At 44.3% G+C, this 15,272-nt stretch overlaps 1 protein-coding gene across 1 annotated transcript; it reads right to left on the reverse strand.

The window, feature by feature from the left end:
- Positions 1 to 241: 241 nt before the first annotated feature.
- On the reverse strand, positions 242 to 12,451 carry LOC128740925 (fatty acid synthase-like). The gene is made up of 6 exons (XM_053836502.1): positions 12,018 to 12,451; positions 9,988 to 11,952; positions 9,507 to 9,927; positions 2,404 to 4,548; positions 2,001 to 2,350; positions 242 to 1,943 (listed from the first exon to the last, which is right to left on the reverse strand). Exons 1-6 carry the CDS (start codon positions 12,449 to 12,451, stop codon positions 242 to 244), a joined length of 7,017 nt encoding a protein of 2,338 aa, XP_053692477.1.
- Positions 12,452 to 15,272: the final 2,821 nt, after the last annotated feature.

Consider the following 15,272-nt stretch of genomic DNA (forward strand, 5'->3'; position numbering starts at 1 on the left):
AATACTGTGTCCAACAGTACTGAAGAAGTTTGAGAACGTTCCGGAGAAAGCGAAGTTTGAAAATTTTAAAAGAATTTGAAAGAAATAGCATGCATTTTTATGCTGCACCCTGTGAACAACGACACAAGGACGACTAGAAAAAGTATGGAAATCGGAATATTGTCGGAATTGTCAATTTATAGTATTATGATGAAATTTACTATAATATAGGATATTATTTCGATACAAGCTACGTTCTTCCCTATTGTAATTCGTCAATTTCGCTGTTTATGATCTCCACTAGGGTCTGATTCTCCAGCATCGTCATGTGACTCCCTTCGACTGCCTTCAGCGTGACCGGCTCGGTTGTGCAACTTTCCAGTCCGTAGTCTTCCTCGATATCCACCGTTGAAGCCAACGAGGCACGTATCAAAACAATCGGTACATTCAGTTTTTCCTCCTCCTCTTGCTCCCAATTCATTGTGTACACCATCTTGAGGCGGTTGAACAGTAGTGTTGTCATTTTGCGAGTGTATTCGGGTGAATAAATGGAGGAATCTTTTCCAATTTCAATCATTTTCTCGATCTGCCCCTGAAAGGTTGGAACTTCCAAGATGGATTGCAAACTTTCCGCTTGTAGATTCGAAGCAACGCTGCTAACTATGCCCGCCATTAGGCTCTTTTGGATCAGCTCATCCGGAGGATTTTCCCCTAGTACCAACACCGACATCCTCGTTAGGAACTTTGGCGCACCGTCAATCAGTATCAATCTACCAGGAAGCCGTTTCTGTTGCAATCGTTTGGCAATTTCGAATGCAATAAACGATCCAAATGAATAAGCTATGATCAGATAGTCGTTGAATCCATTGAAAATTTTCTCTTCAAGTTCTCCCATAACTTGGTCAACAATTGCCGCGATGCCGTTTAACTCAGCTGTATTGAGCGTCTGCAAAATGAATACCGGAGCATTCAACCCGGATGCAACCGTGCGCCAAACATTTCCGGCAACTCCTTCCAGTCCCGGGATAATCAAAACTGGTCGTCCTTCCGTGCATTGGGAAGGTAACTGGAACACAGTTTCCGAACTGAACTCTTCATCGCCCAGATTTCTAAGCAGCATCTCAATACCGATGAACACTCTGGTTTCACCACCCTTTTCGGCAGCTTCGTTTTGTAGCTTTCTTTCATCAGCCAGTTTTTGCAGCTTCATAAACGTCAAAGTGCGCAACTCTTGAGGCGACAGAACCAGGTCGAAGTCTCTCTCCAAGACTTGTTTGATTTCCACGGCCATCAGTGAATCCATTCCAATATCAGCCAACGTACTTTCCATGGAGACAGATTTTAAGTCTCGAATACTCATAATATTCATGACGGCTTCGAGCAGATTTCGTGCACCTCCACCGATTCTTTTCTCCGCCACTACCATACTGCCCACAATGGGCGCTTTGTTGTCCAACAATCGATCCAGCTCCTGCAGGCAAGAGGCTATCCGTTGCTGCAGGGTTCCTCCAATTTCCATATCCAGTCTATCCGCCGCCATTTCGGCAACGATTCCAACCTCTCCAATGGCACCCCACTGAATAGCCTTACCGGGCAGCCCATCGGCACACCGTTGCTCCACTATTCGTTCCATGATGGAATTCGCCATCCCGTAGTTACACTGACCCGCATTACCTCGTCCACAGGAAACGCTCGAAAAGACCACAAAGTGCTTCAACTTTGGACAGATTTGACGGCTCAGTTCGTCCAAGTGCTGCGTAGCGACTGCTTTCGGGGCTAAACATTCGACAAACTTCTCCACCGTTTGGTTTTCCAACAGACAATCACGCAGCTGGACGGCCAGATTGAATATGGCCGCCACCGGACCCATTTCGGCTGCTAGCCGAAGTAACTCCCGACAACCCTCCAACGTGCTGATGTCGGCAGTATTGACAAGGGTTTGTACTCCATACTTGTTCCACACTCTGGAAAATAAAACTTGATGAATTGATGGTTTACCGAAGATTTTGGATTATACTAACCGAATTCTGTACTCCTGGTAGGGTTTCGTTATGCCACGACTAGAGCTGAACACTAGCTTACGACAGCCACGAAGTACCAACCAATCGGCAAGCTCAAGACCGAAGCCTCCCAAACCGCCAGCAATCACGTACGAGCATGCCGGATCACAGTAAAGCCTTGGTGCATAAGAAATCGGAACAGTCCGCTCGTCGGTTTCGTTTTCTCGAACTTGAAGCAGGATCTTACCGATGTGTTTTCCGCCGGCCAGATAGCGGAAGGCTTTTTCGATTTCCACCGCTTGGTAGACGGTTGTGTTTAACGGTCTTATCACTCCACTGTTGATGTCAGCTGTCAACAGGTCATGCAGTCTCTGAAATGAAACATTGTACCATTTGTGGACTTCAGAAAGCTGGACAAACAAACCTGTTTCTCCGAGTCGGTTCCTTTGAACATGGCATCCAGCATAACTGCAGTGAATGTCAAACCTCGTTGGAAAAGTCGCATGGCAAGTTGGGAATCATTTGCCATGTCGTATTTCCCGATTTCCAGAAAGTGTCCATTTTTAGCCAAGCATCTGAAGGATGCTTGCAATTTTTCATCCGCCAACGAATTCAGCACATAATCCACTCCCCGACCGTTGGTCCGATGTTTCACCATTCCTTCGAAAGACGTGTCCCTGGAGTTCCCAATATTCTCCGGCTCCAGCTGGGGATATCGCTCAAGCAGGAAGTTCCGCTTTTCCTCCGTACTCACCGTCGTAAACACCTCCAGCCCATAAGCCAAACAGACTTGAATAGCCGCCAGTCCAACGCCTCCACTGCCGGCATGAATCAATATTGATCTGCCCTTCCTTATGTGACTACAAATAAACAGCGCCGTGTAGACGGTTCCATACACAACCGGAACCGTTGCAGCATCCTCCAGACTCCAGTGATCAGGAATGGTCCACGTCATCATGGGATCACATTCGACCAGGGTGGACATCGCACCGCTGGGCAAAACACCCATAACCCGCCTACCGCGAACGGAAACCCCCGAGTATTCGTTACCAAGCAGGCATTCCTGCTCCAGCCGGTCAACTTGAAAAGCATCAGCCGAAAGGCGACCCGTCGCAAGCATCACATCTCGGAAATTCAGGGCACTATACACCACTCGGATCAGTTCCCCCTTAAGAGGGCAGATGTTCATGGCACCGGTGAACCAGCTCAGTGACGATAAGTCACCACGAGTCAAGCAATCGGCATAGCAATGATTTCCTACCGACTCGGTAATTCGGCTTTGATCGATGAGGGCATGTCGATAGCTACCCCAGCATCCATTACGGTAAACATTGATCGCCAGATCTAGACTGAGCTGGTGCTTGTAGAAGGGATCGCTCAGCGCGAAGGTTGGTGCTTTCGGGTCGTCGATGAAAACACAACGGATGTTGTTCGATTTGGGCTCTTTGTTGATACAATTTACCAAACCTAGAATGCCGGATGTTGGATCGTTTTGTGCATACAGCAGGACCGATCGAACTTTGATGGCACTTTTAAGCTCCTGCAGCCAATCAAAAGCCTTGTCTTGTGACTGTACTCGAATAACTGCCGGCGCTTCCTTTCCTATGTTCGATTTCGGTTGGAGAAGCAGAATCGTGCGATCATCGTCGGTTACAAAGCTGGCGATCTGATTCAGCTGGGCAGGAACGTTGATGGGTTGAATGTTGTCCCAAATCACGAGGTATCCAGTGAGGGATAAACTAGCCAGAGCATGTCGCAAAAGCTCCGGATCATCAAGTATGTTGTGGATGATTAGGAACTGTTGATTCGTTTGGTTGATTAGTTTTTCATTTTTCACTGTCACGTTAGGAATTTCCGTTTCAACCGGACTTAGTAGAGACAGCGTTGGTTGAATTAGTGGAAGATCAGCCATGGCTTCCGCAAACAGGGTCAGTAGAGAGTCCCTTCCCTCTTTGAAGACTTCCGTTGCATGTACAGAGAGGCTTGGAGCATTCTCAATCGATAGCTGAACAATTATTCGAACAGCTTCCAATGTGGAAATTTTCTCCGTCAACACATAGGGGACGAAGCGGTAAGTTTCCAGCACTGAAACACCTGGAGGATTCCGCCTACCGACAACATTCGCCCGAAGTCCGGAAATTCGAATTCCACCGCTCGTCACCACATTAGTTTTGGTACAGATTGTAGCAACAAAATAGTCCTGTTCCTCTTCGTTTCGCAACATGGTCGAAAGGTGGAACTTGGGGTAAAGCGTAATACTCTCGATCGCAGTCGGCACCATCAGCGTTCGCGTGTCGGCGGCAATAATCGCTACCTGCAGCATGCAATCCATAAAAGTCAGCCAGTTTCCTTTCCATTGAATTTTCGCTGCCGAACCATCGCTGCGAGCTTCCAGAATCGACTTGAACAGATCGCTGTAGTGGTAACCGCGGAGACGCAACTCCTTGTAGAAATCACGTGTCTTCAGGACGGTTGCCGAAGAGGGAGCTTCCTTGGTTGAAAAGTCCTGGTGTTTATCGGGCAGCTGTCGGGCGAAGCCGGTAACCACGGCGACGTCGCCATCCATGATCTGAAGAGAAAAAAACAAACAAATTGAAGCGTTTGATAATTCGTCAATCGGTTCGGATTGGTCTCTTCAGATTATCTTGGAGTCAGAATTCGCCAGGAAAATCGCGAAATACACCAGTGCTTCGCGTACCTGCGGAATAAAATAGACCCCACAGTAGTCCTCTGCCTCTTATCCAACAAGCCCTATCCCTCCGCATGGTACCGACCTGAGAATGATGGCTGAGTGTCAACACGAGGGTAGCTTGCCTGACAGCAGCATCTGTCTGCATGTCAGGGGTGGCTCTTGACGAGTCTACATTCCTCAACCTAGTGTTCGCCCACACCCTAGATTAGGAGCGGCTCACGACAGCGTCTGATTCAGAGCGCCCCAGACGGACATCAGCCTTTGCGTACAAACTACTAAGCTTTCTGCATTTGTGTCTTCTCAAAAGTTTCTTGATTTTTGAAGTACTTTTTTGTTATACCAAAAAAATTTGCATTAAGGGAGTGAGTCAATAAATAATCAATTTAACTTTTTTATTTAAAGCCAAAAATAAATAAAGCACAAAAAAAAGTTGTACAAAATGTTATTTAAAGAATTTTTGTCGACGAAAGAAAACTTCCATCACTTAAGGAAAAGAAATTACAGTGCCTCAAACTAATGTATCTCTTCAATACCAGTTTTTCTAATATTTCGACTTCTACGCAGTTTGTATGTTCCACAAAGTTAAACATACTATGAAAATTCACCTTTTTGCTGAAAAAATTACAGCTCTATCGTTCTTGGTTTTCGAGCTATTCCAGGTTTCGTCTAATTTTCAATCAATTTTTAGGCGGCTTTATTTTAAAAGGACGCAGACATGCGAACCAATCTCAGCCAATTTACGTACTGCAATGCAGTGTGTTTAATTTCATATGTACGTCCCGGTGGATCACGGTGGAACATTCGAGAAAACGGCAAATGAAATTCCCAATTTTGCATGATTTCTTTGCTCTGAATCGAAATACGCAAGAAAAAATATTGCCAAAAATAATCAACTATCACGTAGCAAGGCTTGCGGTGCTCATTTGAGACACTCACATCCGAGCATTTTTGTTTTTGACATACTTTTGGCATTTGCGCCTAGCGTATTTCGATTTCAAAGCAAAAAATCGTGCGAAATTGGTAATTTCATTTACAGTTTTCTCAAATGTTTCACCGTGATCCACCATGACATACATATGAAATGAAACTCACTATATTAAAGTACGTAAAGTGGCTAAGAGTGGCCGCATATCTGCGTCCTTTTAAAATAAAGCCCCTTAAAAATTGATTGAAAATTAGACCAAAGCTAGAATAGCTCGAAAACCAAGAAAGGTAGAGCTTCACTTCTTCCAGCAAAAGGTGTATTTTCGTAGTATGTTAAATTTCGTGGAACATAAAAACTGCGTAGAAGTCGAAATAACCAGAAAAAATTAGAAAAACTGGTATTAAGGGGATACATTAATTTGTAGCACTGTAAATTCTTTCCGTTAAGAGAGAGAAGTTCTCTTTCTTCGACAAAAGCTCCCTAATTGACATTTTGTACAACTTTTTCTTGGACTTTGTTTGTGTTTGGCTTAAATAAAAAAGTATAATTGATTATTTATTGACCCGCCCCCTTCATGCAATTTTTATTTAGTAACAAAAAAGTACTTCCAGAATCAAGTAACTTTTGTGAAGCCGCAAATGCAGAAAACTTAGTAGTTTCTACGCAAAAGCTGATGTCCGCCTTTTTTTTTTGAAGCCGTCCCACTGTGCGACCGGTTGAATTTAAAAACGCGAAGACCCGGCACTAAAGCTAAATAGCAGCCCCTGACACTGACACGACTGATCAGAGTTACATTGGATCGAGTGATGGGTTTCGTTCGCACCTCCGGGACACTTTCGGGTCCCTTCGAGACGCGGCGAGAGTTGAGAAAGGGTGACGGTTTATCTTGCATGCTGTTCAACATCACTTTTGTTGGGATGCACAATTTTCACCAAAGGTAACCAACTGCTAGGCTTCGCAAGAAACTTTGTGATGGCGGAGACAATCTACACCAGACTGAAACCGTAGTCCAGGAGGACACCAAATACAAGTAAAACGTGCGCCTTCCATGGACGGTATCCGTTGTCGGCAACGAGCTAGAAGTGGTAGATGGGACGATCGACAGGTTTCGATGAGTGCCTAAATGGCAATGATTTAGGTTAGTCAGTACCAGCTCCCGACATTTACGAGATCTGACAGGAGATTCAGAAGTAGTAAAACAATAAATCCGCTAACAAGGACGAACTGCTGGGTGAGTCCCAAAAGTGTAGGTTAAATAGCACTGCGTAAGGTTATCTTCATGATCTGAGAGGTGAAAAAATACCGGAAAGTTAAAGGGAAGGAGTTATCTGTCCCATAAAGGACAACACCTTGACAACTGCAAATATTGTGGCAACACTGCCTACAAAATACTCTCTGAAATACCTATGTCCGATGTCCGGATACTATAAGGCAGAATAGTTAGGAGTTGTTGATAACTTGGTTCAAACCGTTTCATTGTTACGTTTTCATTGACTTTTTCATTGACATTCAAGGCAGCGTCCGATACAGTTGTTCAAAGCCCGCTGTGAAAGACCATGATCGAGAACAAGGAAATCTTTCCTTTATCTTGAACTTTCGCGACTCATCAACGCTATTATGAGCCGTGTGATATGTGTCCGTGTCACGCAGAAGATTGAGACAAGGTGATAGACCGATGGCTTTGACATCATAGCACTAAACTTTGCGACGATAAGAGAAACCTTCACCAGATTAAAAGCGGAAACTAGACGAATCAGTCTTCAGATCAACACAATCAACCGAATCGCAATAAGGCACTTCTCGGGTGTCTCGGGTTAAAGTGCGTTATAACCAACATTCCGTCGCCCCCCCCCCCCCACGTTACACTCCCTATCGAGTACGCACAATACTTTAAGACAGCGTTACCGGGTGAGAAAGAGCTACCCAAGCCCCTCTAGAAGGCTGTTGCAATTAAGAGAAGTCGACGTAATGCCTAATTAAAAGCCACACGATTTTAAGGTGAAGGTCGTCAGAGTCCAATTGCTTTTTTACTGATTTCAGTACTTGTTTCCACTATCGTTTTGTTGAGAATAGAGTTGCTAGTAGTAGGTAATAATCTGTTATGAACAATTATGAAACGTAGAATCGCGTATCTATTTTTGCTGGTAAACTAGATCCGACAGTAATTCTATCACATAAAATGTTTTTTAGGGTGAATTTTATTATCAGTGAATTGTATAAGTATATTATCGACACTCTAATTTAATAGTGAAAATAATTGGTCAATTCCATGCTCAAATGTTTACTTTGGCATTACTCCATTTAAACGTCCGTTCCCTTGGCAACGTACAACAACGACGGTCGCAGATTCGGAATTTCAAACGAAACGAAGTGAAGTTTTTCCTATCAATTCAAGTGAATAGTTTGGACAAAATTATTGCAATATCTTACTAAATAACTGTTCGGGTGCTAAATTAAAGTTTTCTGTGCCTTAAGTTAGGTTTCACGAGTGATGTGAGGAATGGAACGACCGAAAAAAATTAACGAAAAATCGACGGCGAAAAAGTGTAAATATAGTGATGAATTTAAATTGGGCAGAAATTTCAATATTTAGTGTAATTTATGGCCCAAAAAGTAATAGAACCTGTAAAATGCAATGTTTAGTGCTTCGAATTGCAAAATCTTATTACGGCTAGCTAATTTTTTTTTGTGATGGTTTCCCGAGTTTATGGGAACATGATGGTACACTGAAGAAGGGAAGGGATGGGTGATATTCGGTGCCATACTGATTGCCATAAATGTACTTTGACGACCTTGTCGTTAAACGTGAAGGATGCAACGAGAATGTCAATGCTGCAGCAGGGGACCCGTCAAAACGGGGAGCGATATTAGTGAAATGATCGACGCCAGCAACTGACGCAGCAGAACTTATCAATATAAATAAAACAGCATTCGGAGGAGCAGAAGGATAGTAAAATATGCCTAATTCATTAAAAACTGAGGCAAGTTGAACTACGAAACAACCACTACTGTCAACGCCACCTTCAAAGTGCTTTCTCAGATCCCAGATCATCTTTTGTCGTCTATCACCACTAGCCAGTAGATTTGCAGGAAGTTATCCAGCCGGTTTTGTGGACGATCGATCGACAACGGACCAAAAGATCCTCCAAAAGTTTCACAAATGCCACGTCTCTGCGCACCACTTCTTTATACCCGAGCCGCGTAAAGAGCTATGGAACATTATGGGTGAAAAGAACTCTCCCGGGAAGCTGGCAAGACTGGAAATCGGGTGCGTTATCTAGCCCGTTTAAAACACTAAAGGGACTTCTGTCCTTAGGGTGATGGTATTGCTTGCCTGCTGTTCGCCACCGAACTAGAAGGTGCTATGAAACGTGCGGTCTTAAACATGCGTTGCACGATTTTCAATAAATCCATGGGAACTATCGGAAGGACGCTCCAGGCGGCTATAGACATCTGTGCTGGAGGGTTCGTAAATAGGGAAGCGATTTTGACGACTGGCTGTCCAGACTCCAGAGCAGTCGATGCTGTAAAGCTATGTCTAACGGTGGAGTTCCTAATGACTAACGGCAGCGAGATTCGTTGTTTTTTCGGAATACACATCGATCGTGATACACGTGCTTGGACGAATACAAGCCTGTCTCAACTAAGAGCTGTCAGTCTAGAGACATGCACGGTACCTGTTCAAAACTGAGCATGAAAATTAACTTTTACTCACTTCACAGCAAAAATAATAACGAATTGATGATGCAGCGACAGTAAAGAGACGGACGAAAAACGAAAACTGACCAAAGTTTTCAAAGATCGCACAGTCACTAATCAAAATCATGTCCACTCTATTTTGGGATATGCATGAAAACATGCACTTTCTACCAGACGGTCAACGTTGACAACTACAACTACAGTAACTCACCTCGAACCGTCCGGTAGCTTCCTGCAGCATGACTGTCAGCTCCGTCGCTTGACGCTTGGCCACCGGAGTGGCTCGCAGAAACTTCACCTCGTCGAACTGTACAGGACAATCAGTAATCTCCCGTTGACCCAGGTAGGTCAGCAAATCCCAAATCAAACCCAGATAACCGGTCGCCGGAAAGAGTATCCGCCCGTCGATGCAGTGACCCGCCGCGTACACGAAGTCTTGATCGGACAGCGAGACCTTGTAGTGCATAACGTTTGAGGCGCGCACGCTAGACCAATCGTAGCGTACAACGCACCACGAGTCCCGGTGGTCCCACCGGATCAGCGGAGCTATCATGGGAGTGGACCGACCAACGGGAAATTTCACCTCCGGATACAAACGGAGCCAAGCTAGATCCTGCTTCGACAGGTATATACTGGAAAATAAACATATTGCATTAAACCATTTTGAAAAATTCTAGGGGAAATATACTTACTGTCCCAGAATTGACAGAAATCTCGTCACAAAATCATCCATTTCCTGCTCGATCGGAATACAGGCCGATTTTCGTTTCAAACTACGCAAAATGGGCTGCATAGATTGTTTGGCGAATGCTTCTAGCAACTGGCAGCGTTCGGGAATTTTCTCCAACAAACTTACGATTGTTATAGAATCGTGCGGCAATGTGAAAGCAAAGGTCGAAGATCCTCTAGCGGTCAACCATCGTTGAGACGGAGTCATGGGTTGCTTCACAATGTTCCAAAGGGCTTTTTTTAGTTTCTCCGATATCTCATCTGCGTAGTCTTTAGCATAAAGGAAACTAATAAACGGAAGATGCTCGGCAACGTATCCTCGCGCCTTCAGTTGATCGACGACTGCACAAGTCGGATTCAGTGGACCACCAACAACGCCGAACCTAGAATGGATCTGATCGTGAATAAATGCATCGAAGGAAAGAGGCGGTGCCGGTCGCTTGGCACCCAGCTCCAGAAAGGCGTTGTAGTTTATCTCCGTGTTGTATTCAGCAAAGATGGCGCCATGGCTGTGAGCTAAGCTTACAGCTTGATCAAGTGTCAAACATTTATCCAAGTAGGCACAAGTGAACTGACCAACCGAGTGCCCCCCGTAGCTGCTAAACTGGACTCCGATCGCAGTCATTAAATCAACGTATGCTATTTGTAGAACCGTGGACCCCACAATCAATTGTTGTAAATCCAAGGTTTTTGTTGGTCGTTGAAAGAGATCGTAACCAAAGGTTTCCAATACTGCTTTGCATTTATCGACCGTGGCTTGCACCAGTGGGAATTGACTGAACGCCAACAGATCTTCTCGCCAACGTACGTTCACTCCAGGGAATACCACAACCAGTGGCGAGGAATCCAACTTTACACGGGAAATTCTGGTAATCTCGTAACTTGCTAGGTCGGTTCCTCGTTTACGAATTATCCCGAAACCACGATACCGGTGTTCGGGAATAGCTTTACTTTGAATATTATGCAGTAGCGCAATGAACTCGCCATCTAGCGGACGTTCTGTAATGTATTGCAACATAACATCGACAGCTTCTAGAGTTCTACCAGACCAGACGACTAAACGCGGTAAATCGTCTTCTGGTATTCCATAATTCAGTTTCTCCTTAGAATTACTTCGCACAACAGTGTGGGCATTGGCTCCTCCGAAACCGAACGAGTTAATCGCTATCAACGGACCGTCCAAAGGCTGTGGATCACGCACCACCTGCAGACGCCCTGTCGATAACGATGGTACATCCGTGCGGGGTGTCGATAGGTGTATATTCGGTGGAATCAGTTTGTTTTCCAAAGCGATTACACATTTGGCGATCGACGCCAGTCCAGCTGAAGCTTCCGAATGCCCGATATTAGATTTGACCGACCCTACCAGCAATGGACGGGTGCGATTTGTACAGAAAATCTTATCAATTGCATCGCACTCTTCCGGATCACCCACAACAGTTCCCGTACTATGCGCTTCCACATAGCCTATGCTCGCTGGATCGATCGACAGTTCTTGATAGAACTCATCTAGCAACTGCTTCTGCATCACGCCGGAAGGATAGGTTATTCCTTCCGATTTGAACCCATCACAGTTCGTTTTGGAGTGTAAAATATGTGCGTAGATGCGATTTGCGTCTTTAGTTTTCTGCAGAAATGCTGCGCACACGACCTCCGAACGTGTATATCCGCAAGCATCCACATCGAATGGACGACACACACCGTCCTTGGCAAGCACTCCGAGCAGCGCGAATTGATACGAAATATACGGATGCATACATAGGTTACTTCCCGCTACAATAGCCGCATCACATTCACCACTGAGAATACTCCGACGGGCGACGTCCAGAGCGTACATCGAACTGCTGCAGGCGGTGTCCACAATAAACGACGGACCACGAAAATCATACATGTAGGAAATTCGATTCGCCAACTGCGATTTGGCACACCTTCGAAAACAAAAACACACCTTAGTTGCAGATACATTGAACATACAAAAAAACCAACGACATACCCCGTCAAAGCGAGGCCCTTAGGAGGGCACGTCTGGAAAAACATTCTGGCTTCCGTTTCGGAAAAACACACACCGGTAAAGACACCCGTACGCGAACCCCGAAGTGTTTCCGGATTAACGCCAGCATCTACTATCGCTTCGTACGTATGCTCAAGCAGCATACGTAGCTGAGAATCCATCGTATTGCATAGGCTACGATCACAGCCGAAAAACTCCCGATCGAATTTATCCAAATTGTTGATCTTCCCCGTACGCCGGGGTACCTCCGGCATGGTATGTTTCCAGCGTGTTTCCTTATCATCCACTAGATCCACCTTCCGGTAGAGACCGTCCGCAAATTCATGCAAATTGTCCGACTGCGGGAAACGACCGGATATTCCCGAAATCACTACACACTCATCCAGATTCACAGACCCCAAACCAGCGGTAGCCATCGTAATCGGTTAGGCGCACTTTCCGTTGGCAGTAAAGAACAAAACTAAGACTGGCGAAGTGCACCGCTAGAGCTACCATTTTATATCGTCTCGTCAATTAGCATTGAATTAATGGCTTGCATTAAAATGCATCGATAGCTGAGTGTGGGGACTTGTACTAAACAATGTCATCGACTCTGGTCGGCAGATTTTGTACGGCTATCATTCATTGAAATCCAACCCTTTTGCAGAAGGACGTGTCCTATCGGTCACGGTCAACAATTCGCTCAACGCTATAGAGCTAGATAAGCTTCAAATTTGTCCCACATGAAAGTGTGTCAAGCGGGTCAGCAAAAACCGAAAACTAATTTGCTCCAATTCTAGCATCATGTAACAGTCCCCCAAACAATACATATTAACCTTGTGTGAGTCTGATTGATTATACTGCCTGTTGGAAATCGTCGCCCCAAGTTTGGAATTACCAATGCAAATGGATTGCATCGCACACGACAGTGCACCGTAATTTGTGTACTTCTTACAGCAAACGAAATCCCGGCTCCAAACAGGTCATCATAATTGGCTTGACCTGCCGTGTCAGGAGCGGTACAAGGGCGATGCAGGGGTAGCTGGGCACCCCTAACCGAAATTTTAGCAACAGCTAGTCCGCTAATTCAAATCGTTAGTTTCGATAACCACTAAATTAACCCAAAATTTAGCAGAAGCTAACGCTAACCGCTAACCACTAATTTTGTTAGCAGCATAGATTTGACAACACTTTGATCAGCGCTAATTTCGGCAAAGAAAGAAAATCTTCGTTGCAATTACACCTTTGCCGAAGAAGTACACGAATTAATTCAATGAAAAAATTGCACATATTACCAAAAAATGTTTAAAGAACATTACCGCTTACCTCTTACCACATTAGCACGTATCAATCAACATGTATCATGTAGCAAGAAGACAAAGTTTTCTCATTTTTCATTGGAATTTAACATCACTGTGAAAATGTTTGCAAAAGGTTTCCAAATATTTTTTTTCTGAATTGCTAAAAATAAGTTACTTAAATTTTGTTGGGTTTACGGCGGGGTAGATTACAGAGGCGACGAGACACTCGAAAACCGCTAAAAGTATCATCACAAATCAAGGTAACTTTGTAGGTCTCTGTAGGTGGATAGTGCTCCATAGTTCTTGTCGGTTTACACTATCATATGTGGCCTTGAAGTCAATGAATATATATGATGCGCGTCGATTCGGAATACTGCTGGAGCATTTATGTATGGCTACGCTTGTCAATAATGCTAACATAGAAGAATCGCTCCTTAATATTTTTCATTTGCACATTCCCGGGTTGATCAGTGACATATTTTTCGGAAATGTCGGGAGCACAACGTGGGATCTCTGGTCACCGGTGACAAAAATACGAGCAAGGAGAGTCAAAGGCGTATTTACCTACACTGGAGCATCTGCACACACTCCTTTCGATGTACCACTCTACTTCAAACTCAAATACCCCGGAATCGACATCTCCAGCTACAGCGTTCGTTGGAAGACCAGTGCGCAACACGTTGGACCTGCTAAGGAAACCTGTAACACAAGCTGAAAGGAACCGCAAACAAGATGAGCAGTTCAATCGTCGACATGGAGCTATCAAACGCAACTTCGAAGAAGCCGACCTGGTCTACGTTGAACAGCATCGCAGAAATGCCAAGTCTTGGGTTCCTGAACGAGTCATCGAACAGAAGGGTTCCGTAAACTACATCATTGCGCTGGACATGCCTGGATATTTTGTTGTTGAGCAGGTTTGGAGATATATTTATAAAACGTTTTGTTATGGAGTAGATATTTAGAACATTGATAGTAAGATAAGTTTAATAACTGATTGTGTTATCATATCTTATTAAGACTTTAAAATTACATTCGATATATTTTATAAAATGATTTTTTAATATCTCATTTGATACTCAATACCCTACTAGCATAGCATAGCATAGCATAGCATAGCATAGCATAGCATAGCATAGACAACCGTACACACCATGGGTGGCTGATATGGTGTACCCGTAAGTAAACCATACACCTGGCCATGTCCTTACGATTGTAGAAATGGGTACGTTAGTTAAACACTTACTTTACGAGGATGTGTAAAAACTCACGCAATCTTCATTGGTGTTCATGTAGCCAGTAATATACGATATGAATATAATATGAATATTTAGGTGTAAAAATAAAATTAAATGGAGCATATATGGGCAAAAATAGAACAATCTCATGAATGAATTAGAATTGCGTCATTTGAGTTTCCATCAGTGCATCTAATATTCGATAATTGATTTAATTCTTCATTCTGATATCCATGTGCATTATTTAAACTTGTCAAGGTCAGAGTTTCCACTGTACAGACGGAGGTGCTTGATGAGCTAAAACAAAACAAAATATTAGAATAATATATTGGGCTTACCTGGCCGTGTGGCTCAGCCGTCTGCCCAAAATCGCAGTTTTGAAATCAGGCAGCCGGGAACCACGCAGCATCGCACCTCCTTGCTTAGTTACTCAATAGAGCATTACCGGGTATGGCCACGTGGAGGCGCTTGAGATGGCAGGAGCTATGTTGGTCGCTTTCTTGTCGCCCAAGAAAGCTATTAGTGTAATTTGTTTAATAATGATTGTCATTCGTTAATCAACCACCAAGCAAAATAGAACTGTTTTATTAACTACGAACTATCAGTCCATTAGGGTATGAAATGGAGAAGGCAGAAATGGAGGAGGCCCTAACATAGCTCTAGCCTTCCCAAGCCCCTAGCTAGCGCCACCAAGTGACCATATCAGAAAATAGTCCAATTTA

Source organism: Sabethes cyaneus, chromosome 3, assembly GCF_943734655.1.
Source record: "Sabethes cyaneus chromosome 3, idSabCyanKW18_F2, whole genome shotgun sequence".
Taxonomy (NCBI): domain Eukaryota; kingdom Metazoa; phylum Arthropoda; class Insecta; order Diptera; family Culicidae; genus Sabethes; species Sabethes cyaneus.